The sequence below is a fragment of the Platalea leucorodia genome, assembly GCF_965183815.1.
Source record: "Platalea leucorodia genome assembly, chromosome: 1".
Lineage (NCBI taxonomy): Eukaryota > Metazoa > Chordata > Aves > Pelecaniformes > Threskiornithidae > Platalea > Platalea leucorodia.
The window spans coordinates 137,795,935-137,815,892 of record NC_138823.1 but is presented as its reverse complement, the minus strand read 5'-3'; the positions used below and the strand labels follow the sequence as shown (position 1 = coordinate 137,815,892).

The window sequence follows — 19,958 nt, the reverse complement described above, 5'->3', positions numbered from 1 at the left end:
CAGCCTCCTCTTCTCCAGACTAAACAACCCCAACTCCCTCAGCCGCTCCTCTTAAGACTTGTGCTCTAGACCCTTCACCAACTTCACTGCCCTTCTCTGGACACGCTCCAGCACCTCGATGTCCTTCTTGTAGTGAGGGGCCCAAAACTGAACACAGTACTTGAGGTGTGGCCTCACCAGTGCCCCGAGTACAGGGGCACTATCACCTCCCTGGTCCTGCTGGCCACACTATTCCTGATACAAGCCAGGATGCCACTGGCCTTCTTGGCCACCTGGGCACACTGCTGGCTCATGTTCAGGCAGCTGTCAACCAACACCCCCAGGTCCTTTTCTGCCAGGCAGCTCTCCAGCCACTCATCCCCAAGCCTGTAGCATTGCATGGGGTTGTTGTGACCGAAGTGCAGGACCCGGCACTTAGCCTTGTTGAATCTCATACAGTTGGCCCCGGCCCAACGATCCAGCCTGGCCAGGTCCCTCTGTAGGGCCTTCCTACCCTCCAGCAGATCGACACTTCCACCCAACTTGGTGTCGTCTGCAAACTTACTGAGGGTGCACTCAATCCCCTCGTCCAGATCATTATTAAAGATATTAAACAGAACTGGCCCCAGCACTGAGCCCTGGGGAACACCACTCGTGACCAGCCACCAACTGGATTTGACTCCATTCACCACCACTCTCTGGGCTTGGCCGTCCAGCCAGTTTTTAACCCAGCGCAGAGTGCACTTACCCAAGCCATGAGCAGCCAGCTTCTCCAGGAGAATGCTGTGGGAGACAGTGTCAAAGGCCTTACTAAAGTCCAAGTAGACAACATGCACAGCCTTCCCCTCATCCACTAAGCGGGTCACCTTGTCATCGAAGGAGACCAGGTTAGTGAAGCCGTGCCTCCCTTTCATAAACCCATGCTGGCTGGGCCTGATCCCCTGGTTGTCCTGTACGTGCCATGTGATGGCACTCAAGATGATCTGCTCCGTGACCTTCCCCGGCACCGACGTCAGGCTGACAGGCCTGTAGTTCCCTGGATCCTCCGTCCGACCCTTCTTGTAGATGGGTGTCACAAGAAGCATGAGAGGGCATGGAAAATGACCATGGAAGGGAAGGGAAAAGATTAATCATTGTGCCATTCAGTGAATAACATACAGACTGTTTCCCAGGCTATTTTAGTATTATCCAGATGCGTATGCTAATATAGCTTATATATGTATATTTCTGGTACAATGTGCCCAAGACTTTCATCTCTTTTGTCAATTTTCTTAGTGATTGGTTTAAAGTGGGAAGGAAACTTATTGGTATTGTGAAGTTCACCCTACGTACATTGGTGTACACTGGTGATGTACAAAATGTGGATGTTGAGAGGTGTTGATAATTTGGATAGTTATCAAAACATGGAGCAGAAGTAATGAGAGTAGTAAAACTACATGAAGTGATCAGCTGATTTTACTGAAAGCTTCTCATCTCAGTTTGGGAATCTCTGCTGTATGAAGGCTGTCTAAAGTTGTATCCTTAGCGACCAGCAAAAATATTCTTTATGCATTTGTTCAGAATGAGCTTTGTAAAATGTAAGATTTGGTTCTCTCTGGCTGATTTCCCTCCTGATGGGACGCAGCAGCAGTGTTATGAGCCAAGTGACTGCAGAGGGCAGGGAGAGGGCTGCATACCACTTGGCCTCCTGGGAGAAATTAGGAGACAGTTGTTAAAATAAGGGGCAGGGGGGAGAAGAATGTGTGGTAAGTACCAAGCAGTTCTCAGCTTGGGCCTGATTGAGGCTGGAAAATTTTGTCAGTGCAATCAAAGTTCTGCTAATGAAACATTACCCTTCTTCCCAAGAGAAGAATGCAGACGGTGAGGTGATAACTATATCTCAAGTTAAGTGAAGGCTGAAGGTAAACTGCACTCAGTTGTCCATCCTTCCCATTCCTATAGTGGTGCTTATAAACTGATTTATAAACAGCTAAGAGGTTGCTGGGTTGAAATTTAAGAGTCTGTGATGTGCTTAAAAACTACTTGTGCCATTCAGCAATCAATGTATGTACTTCTCAAGGGCTCCATGAATCACAAGTGAAAATTATGATGTTAAAACTCAAAAGTATGACACTGAATAAAGCTGTTGTGATCATGTATCTGTCAGTATGTTCCTACCTGAACTCCTGACATAATAGATATGTCAAAAGGATTGCTGTCTTGAACAAAGACACTAGAAAAAATACATCAAGCAAAAAGGCTGGCTTTTTTATGGCAGCTGCTTTTCATAAAAACTGTTAACTTGCTATAGATTAAATTATGTTTACAACAAGAAAATTAACTTCTACTTTATAACAGTAAAAGACCAAGAGGAGAGATACTTGCTTTATGATAATGACTACGGGGTATGATTCAGCATCATATTGCAACCTTAAGCACAGTTGTAGTTTTGCTTGCTTCTGTAATCTCCCTGCCTTCTTTCCTGCACTATCTCTTCTAGGTGGCTTTGCTTCTCTTCCTTTAGAGAAACCAGTTCACAATCAGAATATTAATCACTTTAGTAAGGTTACTGTTTGGGAATAAACAGGACTGGAAGAGCAGATTCTTGCACGTTGGTGTTCATCACTGTAAGTTTCTCTTTCTAGTTGCTTTTCCTGGCACTAACAACCAACTAGTTATGTCCTTTTTCTATGATTTTCATTCATGTGTTTCTCCTACAACTAACCTCTTCCCCAGTTTCCCCCAGCTGAGAGTTAAACTATCACTTGTACTGTAGCAGGGACTTGCCAAACAAGTAGCAGAGCTTGAAGAACTAAAGCAGTTTAGTTCTTCATTAACTTTATGGACTTACTAACAGCTTAAAAATGTGCTTATATCTATGCACAGTGTATCTTAGTAAGCAAGCATCTCATTTTTCTATAAATCTGTGAACGAGTTATTTTTACAGCTCCGGCAATGTAAACTCCAGCATTCTGGAAATTGTTATAGTCCCAAAGTCATCAGATGGAGAAAAATAAATATTAAGCCTCCCCCCCCCCCCCCCCCCCCCTTCAGTTAGAGTATTCAGGATATGTAGTTTTCCTTCATACTCTACAGACTGGAAAGCTTCCCCTTGCCCTGACTTGTACGCAGAAAAGTGGCTGAAACAGAGACCATCATTAAAGCTTCAGGTGGACAGGACATACATGTATGCACAAGGATTCAGATAGGTTACTTTTCTTCCTGATGCTGTAGGAAAATTCAGACATTTTGCTGCTTGAGCTGCTGTTATTTAGAATGAATATCCTCCTGGTACTCACCCTTTAATGCACTGTGGTATAGCAACAGCTATTCTTAGAATATACTGGCAAAACAGGTGTGAGAGGAAAAATGAATGTAGTAAGTGTATGACTGTGGTACATCTGACTTATTTTTATTCTGACAATTTGTTCCAGTTGAATCAAGTGGGAGACTCCAAGACTGGTTACAAAGACACTGTTGTAATTATACCAGGACCAGGCTCGTGGTGGCCTCAGCAGTATTCTGGCTGAATGAATTCAGAGTTTGTTTTGGATTATCAAAACTCCACAACTTTCAATGGTTCACTGTATTACAGTTTCAACAAATGTAAAAGGCAGGTTTGATGAATATGTGCAATGATTTTTTTTTTTCTTCTTTTCCCTGCCTGTATTAAGAATTCAACAGGCAAGACAGGAAAAAACATTGAATATTTTAAGGAGAAAAAAGTCTCCAGAAGCCTCTATTAACTTGGTTCAATCCCAACATTCTTCTTAATACATATGTCAGTTCCTAAAAAAACTAAATGTCAGTGAAGTGACCAAAAGGATGTATCCTAGTCACTTTTATTCAGTTTTACTGTTCAGTTATTTTCCCCACCATTTGGACTTTGTTTTCTTGATTTAGCACTCTTTTTTTTACCTAAAAAAAAAAAAAAAAAAAAGCTCCACACTCTTGCTTTACAGCTCTCTGGTTTATTTCCAAAAACTTGGTGTTTGAATTACAAACACCAAGGTAACGTGCATTTGTTTTACAGATACTTTTACTGAGAATCGAAGGCATTGGAAGCATTTCCATTGCTTGCAGTTCATATAAGAACTTTTTTCCAAGTCTATTTGTATTTTGTATTGGCATTTTTCCTTTATATCTGTTAACTTTAATTTAAGAGGCTAGACTTTAACAAAGAACAGTTTCAGCTAAAATGAACTCTTGCCTTATCAGAACAGCTGTTTATTAATGACCATGAAGAGAATGAATGGAGTCTCAGCTGAGTGCATGCCAATTATTTTGATAGCAGCATGACAAGTTATGTGTAAAATCTTTGCCAATATTCGTGCATGTTCAATCTGCCTCTAGCTTTGCTAGTTTTTTTTCTACTTCCCTCAAGAAGTGGTATCTTAGGTTCACTCAAATGTGAGCGTTAAGAGTGCAGGCTTCTTTGGGCACTCCTGCATAACAGCTTCTCTCCTCCTGACTCACCTTTCTTTACAAGCCTCATCAGCCTTTCTTCTACCTACCCACTGTGAAACCACTACAGTGGCTTTCTGTGATGTGGTTCTTTGCCCAGGCTCTGATCTGCTTCTATCTAATAAACAGAAGCAGCTAAGCCAAAGAGAAGAGAAGAATTAAGGCAGTAATAACTTTACAAACCTTCTTTTCTTGCTTTTAGCCCTTTTGTAGGAGTTGTGGGGGTAAAGAGAACGTGGTATGGTGTTTCACATGAGTGAAACTTTTTTGCACTAAGCCCCTCTGCTTCATAGCCGTGCCTCTGTACCTAATGTTGCGGTTTATAGAAACAGAAGACAACATCCTGACTGGCATACATTATTAAGTCAGCATAAGTTACGTCATGTTGACATGACAGGATCCACACTACAGATTTAGCTGACTCTCAACTAAAAGCAGTAAGTTTTTTTTTTTAATTGAGGTGCAATTACATTCTGGGAGCATGTTCTGGTGTAGATGCAGGCAAAGGTGGACAGGTTTAGGGTGCATCAGGGCCTGCCAACAAAGAATGGAGGCACACCAGCTTGCAATACTTGGCTTAAAGTCTTTCCTTAATGAAAGCTTAATTTTTTTATTTTAATATTTTAAGATTAGTGAGACTTAATCACTTAAACATTTCACTGTTATTTTCTATGAAAATTGAAGTTTCGCAACAAATTTGCTTCAAATTAGAGTTTTGAAACCTATTTAATTTGTTTAGGTTTTTAATGTCTCTTCATGTAAGAGAATGCAAATCAGCAATTACAGTATGGGCCTGGAAATTACTATATATTTCAACAAAGATATAGGTTTAAAACACTTGTATGTTCAGGACATGTTTGTAACTAGAACAAAACTGTGAGTTCTTCACAGATTTAAGCTTCTTGGCTTTTGCTTTCATTGTCCTAGCTAAGATTCACAGAAAAGACACCAGGATGCAAGTGTATTTTCATTTGCCTCCAAACTGAGCAGGCTGCCAGTTGAATACAGAGGTGGGTATGTGTTAGAAGGGAAAATTTGTTTTTATGTCACTTGTGAAATAAGCCAATTTTTTTGTTTGTTTTTCCTTCTCTTGCTCTACATGCCATTTGGGGCTGGAGCAGGAAGGCAGGAGGTGTACTTTCACAAGCCCCCTCCATTCAGGGAGAAGTGCCAAGGTACTCAGAGTTACACAGGAGCCATGCATAATCATCCTGCCACACACTTCTATACAGAAGCTAAATGTTGGATCATTTTTAATGTGCTGTAGGAATCTCATGTGACTTGCTCAAGGTCACTCTGCAGGCCAGAAGCTATCAGGAATAAAACAGTGAATCCTGCTACTCTATAACTGGAAGACCAAACTGTGTCTCCAAAACGTGCAGACAAGGAGACACCTTGCTATGACTGCAGCGTGCATGGCATAGACCTAGTTTGCGTTCCCAGGAGCTCTAGCGTGGTCATCATGATTATTCAAGATAACATTTTCTCACTCTCAGCTGCTAATTGTCCCACTGTGATCTGACAAGTATGTTGATATCAACAACCATTAATATCAGGTAGCAGAATAGCTCTCTTCCATAGCATCTCTCTCAAACTCTGTTAAAGAGATTAAAAAAAAAAAATACTGCTAGTACAAACTTCTGAAAATAAACTGGGCTTGGCACAGGAATTACTGATGAATGAAGTTCCTTTTTTTTTGACGGGAGCGAACACTTGAAATCTATTTTCATTTAATGGAAACATTTTTTGTCAGCCCGCCAATTCAAAATAAGGTTAGCAAAACAAGCCTAAAAATAGTGAAGGTGTAGTACAGCTAAGAAATTGTGAAAGCACTGAGTGAGCTAAAGCTAAATACCATATTATGGCCCCAGCTGAGCACTTTCTATATATATATATATATATATCTATGTCTAAAAATAAATACATGAATAATAAAATACAAGCCAAAATCTCGGTGGTCTGTTGGACATGGTTAAATAAGTAGCTGACTGTATTTCAGGTAAATCCAGATCTAAATAGTAGCCTTGGCAAGAAGTGGCTTTAACCTTTAAAAATCTCTTTTTCTGGCTTTAAATTGTTAAAAACTCAATCTGCCTAGAGATTAAAATGGATGTTAGATCAGGAAGACAAACTTTTAAATATCTAGCTGAACTTGTATCATCAGGCCTCAAAATTAGATACATTTAAAAATAATTGAGAAGATGATTTTACTTCAGAAGAGAAAATTAACTAAATCGAAGCTCCTGAAAGCTTATAGCACTGAATGCTTAAGATATTTGTTTAGTGCTCATAGTAAATACAGTAAAATATTATTTACTTTGGGACACTGTCATGACTTGTGGCTGCTCACTTCCTTCTATTAGATTATACAGTACGTGAAGTTTAGCTTTCAGAGTTTCAATAAAGAACAGTGTCTTTATTCTCTAGTGCTGAAAAGAGTCAGATTCTTGTTTCTCTAGCTTTTAAAATCAGTATTTTTTTAAATAACCAGGGAAGATGGAGCTCATAGGAATGGTGTGGCTCATGCATGTGAACTCCAGATCAAGGATGTTTTCAGACACTGCTTATTCATTCAAGTTTTTTTACGCGGCAGGAGAAAACATTACCACACAAGGTTTCTCAAGGTTACAGCTAACAAAATTTCATATTTATTTATTTTAGTTTAGGATAAAAGTATTTAGACCACATTATTTTGTGGGAATGTTTCTACAGTTTAGGAATGTGGACTCCATAAGGAAAATAATGAAGTCTGCAAATCAAAAAATCTGAAATCCATTACTGTAGATTTTTAAAGATCTTTCTCCTTCCTCAGCCTGATTTGAAGCCTAGAGCCAGCGGACTGTAGGAGAGCTCAGTTTAGTCACTTGCTGACTGAAGGCAAACTGGGAGAATATGCTGTGAATGCGGGGTAGCTAGGGTGCCCTGTGCAGTGGGACCTTTAGGAGATGCTAAGAAAAGAAAATGTGAATTTATTGTCTGAGAAGTAAAGGTCTTTGTAATTTGCAGTGACAATTTAAGTCTCACAATATCCTTTGTGGTCAGTACAGTAAATACTATTCATTTTGTAGATAAGAATACTTGTTTGAGGTTGCATGGCCAGTTACCAAAAGACCAAGAGAAGGCTGACACGTACAACTGGAACTGAACTCCCTCTGGGGAGGCTGGCTGGGGGGACAGGGCCGCTGCTCAGGAACTGGCTGGGCATCGGTCAGAGGGTGGTGAGCAATGGCATTGTGCATCACTTGTTTTTAATATTCTTCTATCATTATTATTATTTTCTCTTCCTTTTCTGTCCTATTGAATTGTCTTTATCTCAACCCACGAGCTTTACCTTTTTTCCGATTCTCTCCCCCATCCCACTGGGGGAGGAGCGAGCAAAAGCTGTGTGGTGTTTAGCTGCCTGCCAGGTTAAACCATGACAGCAGGATACACACTGAGATAAGGCAATAGCTGCCTAACCTCTTCAGCTAATACTCTATATTTTTCTTCTTCCTCTTCCTTATTGCTTCTATAGACTGTGGGAAATAAAGAATTCCTGTTTATTGCTGCTATATCTCTAGTGACTCCTGTTTTCTCACATAATTTCAAATAAGCTCAATTAGTAGGAGGTAGGCCAAGAGGAGAATGAGTAAGTTTGAGTGCTGAAATTCTCAGAAACTAAAGGAGTCTGTGTTTTGGGAAGTCTCCCAAAATTTGGGAGAAGATGGCTGAAGCAGTGCATGGCCATAATAACTATATTAAAAAATCTGCTCTCAAGTTGAAACTTTTGACTTTCTACACACTCAAGGCAGTCTTTCATTAATTTTTTAGAAAATTCTGTTTCCCCAAGTATGCACAGATATTTTCTTTTCCCATGGTGATGTAGAAAGTCAGATTTAAGATAAGGTTCAGACCTGAAGCCAAGTGTGCCTCCAGATTCTGGATACTTAGTAAGCTGACAGTATTTAAACTAGAACTTGGAAGCAGGTTTTTTTTTCTTGTCTTAAGCCTACAGTCAAGTTGGTAAAGGCAAGCTGAAAACCTCACAGCTTTCACTGCAGAACATCTGCAAGTTGAAAGGGATCCAGTTCTGGGAATTTGTGTAATCCTGACGTAAGCTTAAAACTTTGTCTTTGAAGGATGCTTCCAAAGGGAAGGGAACTTGGCTGTGAGATCACTGAGTGAGGATTTTTTTTGTGTGTGTGTCCAAGCTGGTGAAAAGTAAATATCAGAAGTTACTAGCACTGTTTTGCGTGCCGACAGCATCAATGTTAGCTGTCTTCTGAAAGTTTGCATCTGATAGTGCTGAGAAGCTGTACTTCATCTCTCATTTGTCTCAAGCCACCATTTCCAGTACTATTAAATAACAGTAGTGGTCAGCTGAAATAGCTTAAAAAGCTTTTTTTGAATGAAACAGGTTTTCATCCGAAATCTAAGTTTTGTAGAGTTGTATATACATTGTAAAACTAAGACCCCCACTAATTTACTTAGTGAGGGCTCCGATTAAATCTTTTTCTGCATTGTACATGAACACAAACCACTTCAACCTTTTTTGAAGTTGAAAATGACTGTGTACCTTTATTGCTCTACTATTTGGGCTATTTGATAGAATCATGTGAAGAAGAATCAAATTACTTTCTTCCAGAAGAAGGGAGGGGAGGAAAAAAGCAACCAGCCAAGCTGATTAATTTCCTTTGACTAGCTCCTTCCAGCTCAGCCTCTAGCGCCTCTGCAGCTTATGTTCTGCCTCTTCTTAGTAATTTGCATTGAGACTGAAATCTAAATTCTTTATTCTGAAATGCTTTGCATTCAGGATGAATAATGGGACTTGCCAAAACTGGGGGTCCTTGGTCTGTGGTGTGACTGGATTAGGTGACCTGTTCCGTTAGGAGGCTGGTTCTGTTGGCGCTCCTTCCTGAGAGGTGCCTTGGGAACATGCTCCATTCTGGTTGAATTGTGCTTCCCCTGTCATGTGCAGGGCATACCTGTTCGCTACCTATTCATCCAGATAAGAGGAAGGCCTTGAAGGCCCATAAGATGATATCTAAGAGTGGGCTACTGCCACCAGAGTGCTCGCTCCTCAATGCGAAGAGCCGTTGCTGCAGTGTCTGAGGAGCTCCTTGTAAAGGTGGCAACCACGATGGGTGGGTTGCCCCTGTGGCAGCAGCTGACTCCTAGCTGCTGCATTTCCTGAATGGAGGCATCTTTTACAGATGTGTCTCTTGTCTTTATTTTGGTCAGTTTCTGAGGCAGGAAGGGGGACCAGGGATATGTTAATCTTCTGCTGGGGAGAAATTTGGTGGTTTAACTGACCAGAAAAACTGCATATTCCTGATCTGTAAATCTTTACAAGTAATTTATAAAGACATCTGTGATAACTACAGTTGGAAGGGCTTGCATTAATCTGAGGTTAATAAACTTTTATAAGCATTGGATCAGCTGTACACTGAGTAAAAATCTTCCAGTGAAGAAGACTTTTTATTGAAAACACCTGTGTTATCCGTTTGCACTTGAGCTGGTTTTGTGGTTTCATGCAGCAGAGTGCATGGCAAATATTATTATACAGCAAAGAGTCATCAAAATAAAACCTGGATTGAAAGATCTAACTTTACCTTTGAGTAGCAGATACAGCCAGGGTTTTCCTTGAGATTTTGAAATTACTTTGTTTCTTGCCACAGATGAGAACCAGCACTGCTGAAGTAGCATAGAAGAGGAACTGCCAGATATAAAATAAAAACAATTTGAAGTAGAAAATTTAGGAGTTTCAGGTTCTTTAGATAGCTGAAGATATATCTGTATTTGGGATAAAACTCAGTCAAAACAAAACTCTGACTATTCTGAGATCGAGTGATCTCCTAATATGTGGATGCTAAATTACATTACATAAATATCTTACATACTACAAATATCTAGGTGACTTAGCATATCTCTTCTGGAAGGTATTTCTGAAAGACGTAGCTTCACTGATGTTCTGATGGTTTAGATCCAGTAAGATAATTATTAATAAAATATTAATTTCATAATTTTGCTCAGTGTTGAATCTCATTGCTAATGTGTGTGCTTTTAATTATTTTAGGAAATCTATCAGTGGTGTGGCTCATCATGCAATAAATATGAGAGGCTGAAGGCTACTCAAGTTGCTGTTGGCATTCGGGACAATGAACGAAATGGAAGGTCTACATTAATTACCGTGGAAGAAGGGAGTGAACCAGACCAGCTCATAGAGGTATTGTAATATGCATACCAGTTACTGACATAGCTGTGAATAAAATGCATTTACACCTCGGGAACTAAATAGGATTGGGCTCAAACTTTATGTTCTTCAAGGAATCCAGGAACTCAGATTTAGGTTATGGTAGGCCAGTTTATACTTCTTTTCCCTCCTTATCCAAGCCGTAGTAAGTTTATTGGGAGGTAAAGTCTGAGATAATCAATCATCTGAGAATACTTTTTTAAGAACTAAATGTTTGCTTTTTTGAATTAGCTGTCGGGTGACTGAATTAACAGCAGAGCTCATACCTGAACCACACTATCTGCTGCTCTGTATGAGGAAACAGCAGCATCAAGGTGGGACAGCACCAAACAGGAGGAAGTACATAGAATTACTGTGTCTAGGATGTCAACAAGTGTAGCAAATTGCATGGAGATGCATGGGGCCAAGCACACTGCTTTGCATCACCACTTCTACTGCAAACCTCTATGCACCTAGCCTCTAGTAACCCTAGTGAGACCCTTCCTCATATGTTTAGAAAGTTTAACCATTTATTCAAAAAACAGAAATCAGATTTCAGAACTGAGCTGATCAAAGTAGAGTGCAAAAAAAAAAAATTCTCAATTATTTATGGAGTTTTCAGATCTTGAAAAAATTATCAAGCACTGAGTTGTTGGAGGCCACATATTAATAAAAGCATTGTTACCTGGCATTTGCATGCTAAATTAAGCTTTTCCCCTTCATTCTCTAAAAAGAAGGAAGAAGGAAGCAGGGTTATAAAGCAGTGCTTCAATAAAATGGAAAATGTACAATTAGAATATTAACTTGTACCATATTATCTTCAGGAAGTAATGCTAATGGTACATGCAGGTATGCCATTATTTTTGATAGTGCTTACATTCAGTTTTTTCACATGGAGTATAACTAGTTATTGCCTAAGCAGCAAAACGTGCCAGGTGCTGAGCCACCAGCCCTTGGCCGTGCTAGCTGTGATGACACCTTTGGACAATCTGTCCACCTGCTTGCAAAGACTTTTTGCCTGTGGGTGTGAGTACAGATGTGGCTGTGCTCAGAAGTAGGGGAGGTGGCACCCAGTGCACCAGAGATTTTTGAAGGAAAAAAAACCCAATCCTCTCTCTGGCTTTTTACTTCCTTGTACAGACTTCTCATACCAGCTCTTATGTGGCACGTGTTTTACACCTGTAATTTTTATGAAAAGAGCACAGGTTGACAATTGTAGGCCAGCCTCCTGCTCCTTATTTGAATCACGGTATTGGGTTGCAGCCTGCTGCGGGCCACAGCTGAGTGGCACTGTGGGAACCTGCTGGCGCTGTCCCCTGGGAGCAGCCTCCTACTGCCAAGCCCATCCCGGGGTTACCGCTCGAGGCTCTGCGTGGGGTTTCCAGTAAGCTCACGTGTGAGTTGGGAGCATTGATCAGAACAGCTGCACTTTGCACCTCTTATCCGACTAAGGTACAGATGCAGATGCAAAGTCAGATTTCTGTGCCGCCAACAGCAAGGACACGGGCCGCTGCAGGGATGGCTGTCAGGAGGCTGGCTGCCTCCTCCCCATGACAGGCTGCGAGCGGCAGGGATATGCTGGCCTCGCCCCTGCATCTGTTGGCCAGACTTTTTCAGCTGCGTGCAACTGTTGTTTTGTAGCAACCTTGACACATGATTAAGAGCAGGAAAAACGCCAAGGCTGCATTTTGATCCTGTAGTACATTGTTATTTTATCAGGGAATAAATCTTTTCTTCACTTGCTCAGCAATGTATGAAGTTTCTGCTTTTCCTTTTGGCTGTGAATATAGAGGGAAGAAAAATGGGTAGTTCAATAAAAGTAGGTTCCTGGCTCTTATTGCCACCACTGTAACGAGCCTGATTTGAGTGAGTTTGTCAGCAGCCAGGGCTTACCTTCTAGCCTGCATAATGCTGGGTAGCGTTGCTTTTGGAAGTGCTGCTCACATAACGGGGTCTGCAGCTCAGCCACGGCTGTCCCAGTCCAAGCTCTGAAATGTGCTGCTAATAAGCCAGGAGAGTAGTTAACCTCACAAACATATAACAACTGTTAATACCTGTTCCTGCTCAGATTGCGTCCAGGTCCTGCTGTTCTTCATTTTGATATCTCCTTGCTGCCACAAAATTGTCTGTAACTTGCTGTAGTGCTTGCCCAGGCTGGCTGCTCTGAAACTAGCATTGTGCTTGTTTCTTCCTTCTGCATCAGGAAGGATGGATTTTTGCCATCTCCAGCTTTCTTAGAAAAAGGTTGATTTATTTTCTAGTGAAAAGAATTATGTCCTTTTAATATTCATTTTGTCACCTGGTATGTCACTGAAATCAGAACGAGATTTCCTAAAATTATCTCCTCTGATAAATGTCAGGAATGAATTCCCCTCGTGTGAGCTAGAAATACATCTGCTTCTGGCTTAACCTGCTTGTGCAGCACTGCTAGAAAAGTGTTCACCAGGCAGAGGCTGACCTACCCACCACAAGTACCAGTATAAAGAGCTGATAGTGATCTTATCCCTGCGCCGTGAACACAGAGCCGTGACTCCCAGCCAGTAAAGCAAAACTACACCCCACCATTGAGGCAAGACACACAGGCTGATTCAACAAACCCTGCCAGACTTCTCCTCTCCCACTATGGGATTAGCAGAGGCTGCAGTGGCCGTGCTGGGCTGGTGTTTCCTGGCCAGCGCGCTTTGCCATTGGGAGCTGGGGAGCTGGGAGTGAGGTGAACTAGTCTGACAAGGGTGATTGCCTGCTCCCAACTACCATTTTTAGCAAGGACCTGGGAACAGGATGGCACTGCTTGAATAATTTGCCCATTGGAGAGAATTGTCTGGAGCATGCTGTAGGGCTGGATGAATTGTGGTGGCAGGCTAGCATGATACAGCTCACTTGCCCTAGGAAAGGAGAGTGGCTAGAAGCTGGGTACATGAGTAGTTTTGACAGTGGCAAGCCCTGTTTTCATCTGCTGTAGTGACCAGGGGCCACTTGGGAACACACAGTGACAGTCCTGTGCTCGCACTCTGGAAACACAGCATGTCTGGAAAGCTCAGACCTGCAGTGGGTACACAGAAGGTCTCTCATTCTCATAAGAACTCTTTGACTGTGAAGACGAGGCAGAAACTTTCTGTGCAAGCACGTCAAAGGTATTTAATCCACCTAGTTTCACCTCCATGTTTGCACTTTAGGTGAGGTACTGACTGGCAGGTTTAAATAAGCAGTGCTGTATAGGGTTGCTGCCTTGGAAATTTAAAAAATAAACTGACCACTGTGGACAAATTGCTGCAGTTGATGCTCAGTAACTGTGCCTGGTCTCCACAGTCGCAGCTGCCCATAGTAAAATTCACCAAATGCCAACTCTGCTCTGATTTTCACATGTAAACAGCTGGACGGAGTTACTCATTCTGCTGAATCTTAGGCCGGAAGGTTCAAATTGTGTTACAGGAAGTTTTTCATCTGCATGGGACCTCCAAAAATAGGTCTTAGCAATGCTTGAGTCAGTTTGGTTGTTCTAGAGTGACCACGTTAGGGTTAGAGCTAACTACACTTCTTTTTTTTTTTTCTTTAACAAAAAGGAACACTAGATATATGGTTTCAAAGCTAACCTAGGACCAAAATCTTGTAGGGTCAGTTGTTGGCCCTGTCGGAAACCCCCTTGGGCCGACTGCACCGACACTGATGCTTGTCCTTCTGACTGCTTGCAACGGTAAGCAGAGATCTCACAGCACAGTGTTTGTATACCCAAGGGATCACCGAGATCACCGAGGTCTGAGAGAGCAGCCGCAGTAACAGGTAGCTGTGCTCAGGATGGACAATTTTCTAATTGTACTTGGAATCTCTGTTCTAATTCTGAAGAGAGGACCAAACCGGGGAAGCTAAATTTTAAAAATAATTTTCCATGATCTCATTATTCAGCATTGTGGGAAATGGTGAGTGGGATGAGTGAATGACTGAGGTACCCTATTTCCTTTCTCCAGTGAAGTTGTCCACTGTTTGGCAAGTGAACACGTAAGCTGTGCCTCTGCTTTCAGAGCAATGGCAAATTGGAGAAACAAGGAATCAGAAATGTCTGGTTTTGTGAAGTTTTCTAGTCATTCAGCAAGATGAAGCTGGTTGCAGTAATGCAGGAAACACAGAAATTCAGTTCTGAGGCACCCAAGGGAAAGATGCACAGCATCCAGTCCTCCATGCGTAGCGCACCAACACCTTGATCTGGTATCAAAGCTCTAGAGATGAAGTAGGAGAGGAAGAGAGAGTCTTAGTATATTTGTTTTACTATATTTGTGTAATTTGAAATATTAGATACTGTTCTGACTACATAGATTCATCTCCCTATGATAGATTTTAAGTATCTCAGGCAGTTGTGACAGTCTGTCTGCAAGGTATAAAAGAGCCAATGAAAAAGTAAGATAAACTGAGTTTTAACTAAACTAAGTATTGAGCCTGCATCTGTCCCTTCTACTTAATCATGAAGTGCTCAGCTAATGCTTTTCAGGATGGTTCTTGTTTTCTATGCAGTCAAAAGTGTCTGATTCTTGGCACTGTTTTATTGTTTCCCCACAAATGACTCACTTAAAACTGAAGCTCTTGCTTGCCTGTGGTTGGTGCAGTTTTTACTGCTGAGGCTTTTGGCTTTTCTTTCATTTTTGTAAAGGTTTTTGATGTCATGGCTGAAAAATGAAACCTGAGAAATGTGACTGCTGAGGTCTAAAACAACAAGAAAATGAAGGATCATGTTAGTATGCATCTTTGAAATTACTCTTCTGCCTTTAAGCAAAAAATGCCACAACTTTTGTGTACTCGGCATTTGCAGTTGCTATATGCCGAGTTATGGTTTTGTTAGAGTTCTAGTGGCCTTACAACAGGTGAGTGCAAACTCACTTCTCATAAAATACTTGCGTAAATATTCAGCTAGTTTAAATATTGAGCAACAGAGGGAACCTCTTCCTCCTTTCTGATAACGCAGCCTTTCTCCTCCCTCCTTTTTTTTTTTCAAGCTCCTAAGAAATGCTTAATCCTGAGAATTCCTGAATGCCATTGTGTTCAGTGATGATTGTTTTTGCTTGTGGTGTGAATAAATACTATGCACAGAGGTATGCAAATGGTTTGATGATATTACAGCCAGCCACCCCTTTCTACCTCTGTAACTGGAAAGGGACTGGTAGCACTACATAGTGCTAACTCAGTCATGTGGATAAAATCTCAAGAGCACAGAAAATAAGAAGAGCCCATCGCAAATGCAAGTTACAGAGGCTGCTTCTCTAGAGACTCAAATAATGTAAATATCACCACAACGTCAAGCTCCAGTAAACCTTAAATTAGCTGGATAAGTGTCTAGGCATATGGACAGAAGAGCAGGACCACTCTCTCCTTTCTTGTTAAATTCAAGCCCTTAAAAATTATTTGCTACGGAACGAAGATAATTTCCAAGGGCAGCACAGTGAGGTAGCTGGGAAAAACTAAGGCTTGCTGTGACTTGTGACTAGCATAAATGGGTTTGACAGTGCAAAGGCGTGCTTCTCTGAAGGAGCTAGGCAGGTTCCTGCAGCCTCTGGTCCTGTCACATGGACCATTGCATAAGGCTCGAAGAGCAGTGCATGCCCCACCGGTTTGGTACCTGCTCCTTTCCCAGAGCCAGTAAGAGTATCACAGCAAGAGCTGCTATCACAACTCTGTAAAAGCAAAAATTGCTATTGCTGCTCTCATAACATTTGCATTTCTTCTTGTTCCCTTGCATTTGGTTGAGGTCAAGTCATGCTAAGGAGAGGTTTATTTGTTTTGTGTACAGAGGAGTGGAGGAACAGTGGGGGTGAGGGCGACGCAGGAGGAGGAGGAGGCGGCGTAATCAAATTCCATGCATTTGTTAGGGATTAAACAATTGTTTAATTGTGTAGCTTGTACACAGTTTTACTCAAATGCTATGAATTCATATGCTATGAATTGCATGTAACTATTATGGTCCAGCCTGACCTGTTCACTAGCAAGAAAATGCCCAATATGAAAATACACTAATAAAGTCACATTAGGCCAAAATATGCATGGCTTTGGGAATACGTAAGCCAAAGTAGTATCTTTTATTATCTAAATTAGGGCAGTTGGGAAAAAATGGACAAGCTTTCAGGGATTTTTGTGAAATAAATACTAGAAATTAATTTCAGTCCCAGGGCAGAGGCAGTATTGAACGGTCACGTACGAAGAAAAATGAATGCATTGAGAGAGGGATGAGGACAATGGAAATTGTACCAGTTCCCAGTGCAAAAACTCAGCTATGCAGTCAGACACACACAGAAGTTAAATACATTTTCATGAGAATGCAAAGACTTAGGAAAGCTAATGGACAGAAAATAGAAAGCTACTAGCTGTAGTTACTAGCTGTAGTTGCATAAGCTACTCAGATGAACAGACAGCTTTCTCAGGCTGCTTTGAAACTATGGGTCAAATTTACCCCTCAGGAAAACAAATACACTTCTTCACTGGAATGGTTTTGGATATATGCACGTGTCAGCAAGAACGCAATTTGGGTCTTCCCATTTTGAACAGTAAGAGTTTGTAGGGTGTGAATGCAAAATAGTCCAGGGAGAAAAATACTATACATGCGTTTCACAGCAACATCTGTCCAATCTGAGGAGTGGAAGTTTATTAATCATTACACTGTTTAATTAAAATTTTTGATGGGCTATGAATGTGGATACAAAGTACAAACCCCTTGCTCTGCAGGGAGCCAGTATCAAGCTGTCAAAACCAGGAGTCCTGTTTTCTTTCTAATTACTGAGTGTATCATCTCCTTCATTAAGGACAGTCCTTTTTCTTGAAATAAATTTCCATTTAAAGGACTTAATTAGGAAACCTGTACTCAGACAAAACACACATGGCTTGGATTTCAGTATAGCTTAGCTGCTTCGCACCAGCTGAGCATTTGGCCCACTGTTTTCCCCAGGCCCAGGTAGAAAATCATCAGGGGTTTTGCCCGAGAACAGCAGAGGGTAGGAGGAGGACTCTTCAGCAACGTTGTGAGTTACCCGTAATGTTCTTCAAGCTGCAGTTTTCAATCTTGGCTGCCTGAAGCCAGGTACTTAAATGACAGTGAACTGAATAGGAGCTGCAGGTGGCAAGTACATCTGAAAGTCGGGCTTTTAATTAAGTCTCTAAATACTAATTTCAGTGCCTGCATTAGAAATTTCCTTCGGAAAATCTTCAGGCATATTGTACTGCATGGCATGAACTAAATCGTTTATGAACAGCTCTAATAATAGATGGTTGAAAACCTAATTTCTTATGCTGGGAAAGATGCTTCTATACTAGGTATTTTAGTGATTTCTAAAATCATAATGAATTTCTGCGAATGCTTGCAATTAAATTACAACGTGTCTTGTTTGCATTCTTGTGGATGAGAAAACCACTCATCTTTGTTCTGTTTTCTTCAGCTGTAGCGCTTGCAGGGTTACCACGTTAGTTGATTACAATCTTATAATTACATGTTAGAATATTAAGAGTTTGTAATGGCTTTTTTCCTTTCTGTGCTAGACTATCAAGAAATCTATTGATGAAAACCCACTATAATTTTCAGTTATTAAATGAGCATCATTAAGAAGACAAGGCCAAAGAAAAGAGTTGTTAGCAGTTATCTCCACATGGAGTTGTTAGCAGTTATTTCCATGTACTTTCTAGCAACGGGGGGATTTCATGGAGAAGAACTGAAAGGGCAGAGTTTCCTTGCTGTATAAAAAGCTCAGACATATGCTGTTCTGGAATCCCACATCTCCCCAAGACAAATACACCTTGAAAGGAAACTTTTTTTTCTTTTTCTTTTTTTTTCCCCACCAGGTCTGCCTCATCCCAACCTCTGTGCAGAGCAACTCTCAAGGGATCTCTGCTCAAGGTTGCCTTTGAATTTTCTTTAGTGAAAGTTCTGCAGTGCAGGAAGGGCTCAGGGAGGAAAACTTTGGAGCTTTTTTTCAGAGGGGTCTGCATATGCACAGATTGCTGTTCCCTATCCAGGCCATATAACACTAGAGTAAAAGTCCTCTCACATCTGGGCAAGGGTGAAGAACAGCTGGATAGAAGAAACTGTTCCATGTGTTGTGGGATCAGTTCAGTATTTCTACCACCACCGAGTGCGTAACACTGAAGAAATATGTAAATATAATTATTGTGTTTACTGCAAAGCAGGTTATTAAGGCCAGGTCTTTTGCTTACATAACTGCCTATGACTTTAATACTACCTGGCTTTGCCTGTAAAAACAAGAGGTAGATAAAATTACACAAGATGGATTTAAACATTGCAGTAATCAATGCTGCAACTTCTGGTTTTTAAGAGCTGTGAATCATAGCCTCTTTGTTGAACATTTTGGCTCCTTGACACAAAATTTGAGGAAGTGTAGGAACTTAAAAACAGAAATCAGTTAGTGGAGGGCACCTAAACTAGCAGGAGGAAGTGATTTTCAAAGAGCTAAGCAAGTTGTATCTCCTATACAACCAGATGAAAGAAACGTTCTTGCTCTCTCTCTTTTTCTGTCCAAATAAATATTTAATTTATTTCAAGATTCAGCAGGAGGCGTTAGAGAAAATCTATCAAAATCCTCTCTGATTTGCTTTCTTAAACATTAGAGTCCAAATCTGTGCTCTATCTTGGATGCAGGAGTGTCATACCAAAGAGGATCCCCTGGCATACCTCATCTATCGGGCTGTATGGGACTAGAATTTCTGAGCTTGTGAATACAGCCAGTGGTGCACTGGGAAAATATTTCAGTGCCCTGAGTATCATTTTCCACCTTCCCATCTCATGGACTGAGTGCTAAAACACCTTGCTGCAGCTCCCTCTGCTCCCTGCAGCTTCCTCTGCTCCCCCTGATGCCGCTATGTATTATGGCTGCCTGCCTATCCCTCCAGCCACTATAGATCCCCTGGGAACACTGGTTTTCTAGCAGGGTCGCTGGCTGCCCGTCACCTGCTGCTGCCTCCAGCTCATTCCCCGCTGCTTCAAGCTTCACAGAGTATTTGCCATACTGCTCTTTTTACCCCAATATTGATATGGTCCAGCCTGCCACAGCCTCAGGACCAGCCCGCATGGTGGCACTGCAAATGACCTGCTACAAAAGTGGACACACTTAAGAAATGAAAAGCTGGGATTTTTGTGGATTTTAGCAGATAAATATTCTTTGTGTCTGAGGCTCCCTGTTGGCATTAGTTACTGATTTATTTCCATTATTTTCCAACACTTAAGCACTCACTGTCATGCAGCATATGTTTTTTTTATCCACAAGGCTTTCAAACCGAGATCTGCAAAGCTACAAAGACTTCAGTATGTGCCTAACTTTATGTCCCAATAAAGCAGAAA

The 19,958-nt window shown here is 41.3% G+C and overlaps 1 protein-coding gene across 1 annotated transcript in view; it reads left to right on the top strand.

Moving 5' to 3' along the window:
- SCIN (scinderin) overlaps positions 1-19,958 on the top strand; it is a gene marked incomplete at both ends in the record, with an annotated part of 52,128 nt that overhangs the window by 10,434 nt on the left and 21,736 nt on the right. The window contains one exon of the mRNA XM_082304033.1: positions 10,478-10,627. Within this exon, the coding sequence (XP_082160159.1) occupies positions 10,478-10,627 (150 nt within the window). The remainder of the gene's footprint in view (positions 1-10,477; positions 10,628-19,958) is intronic.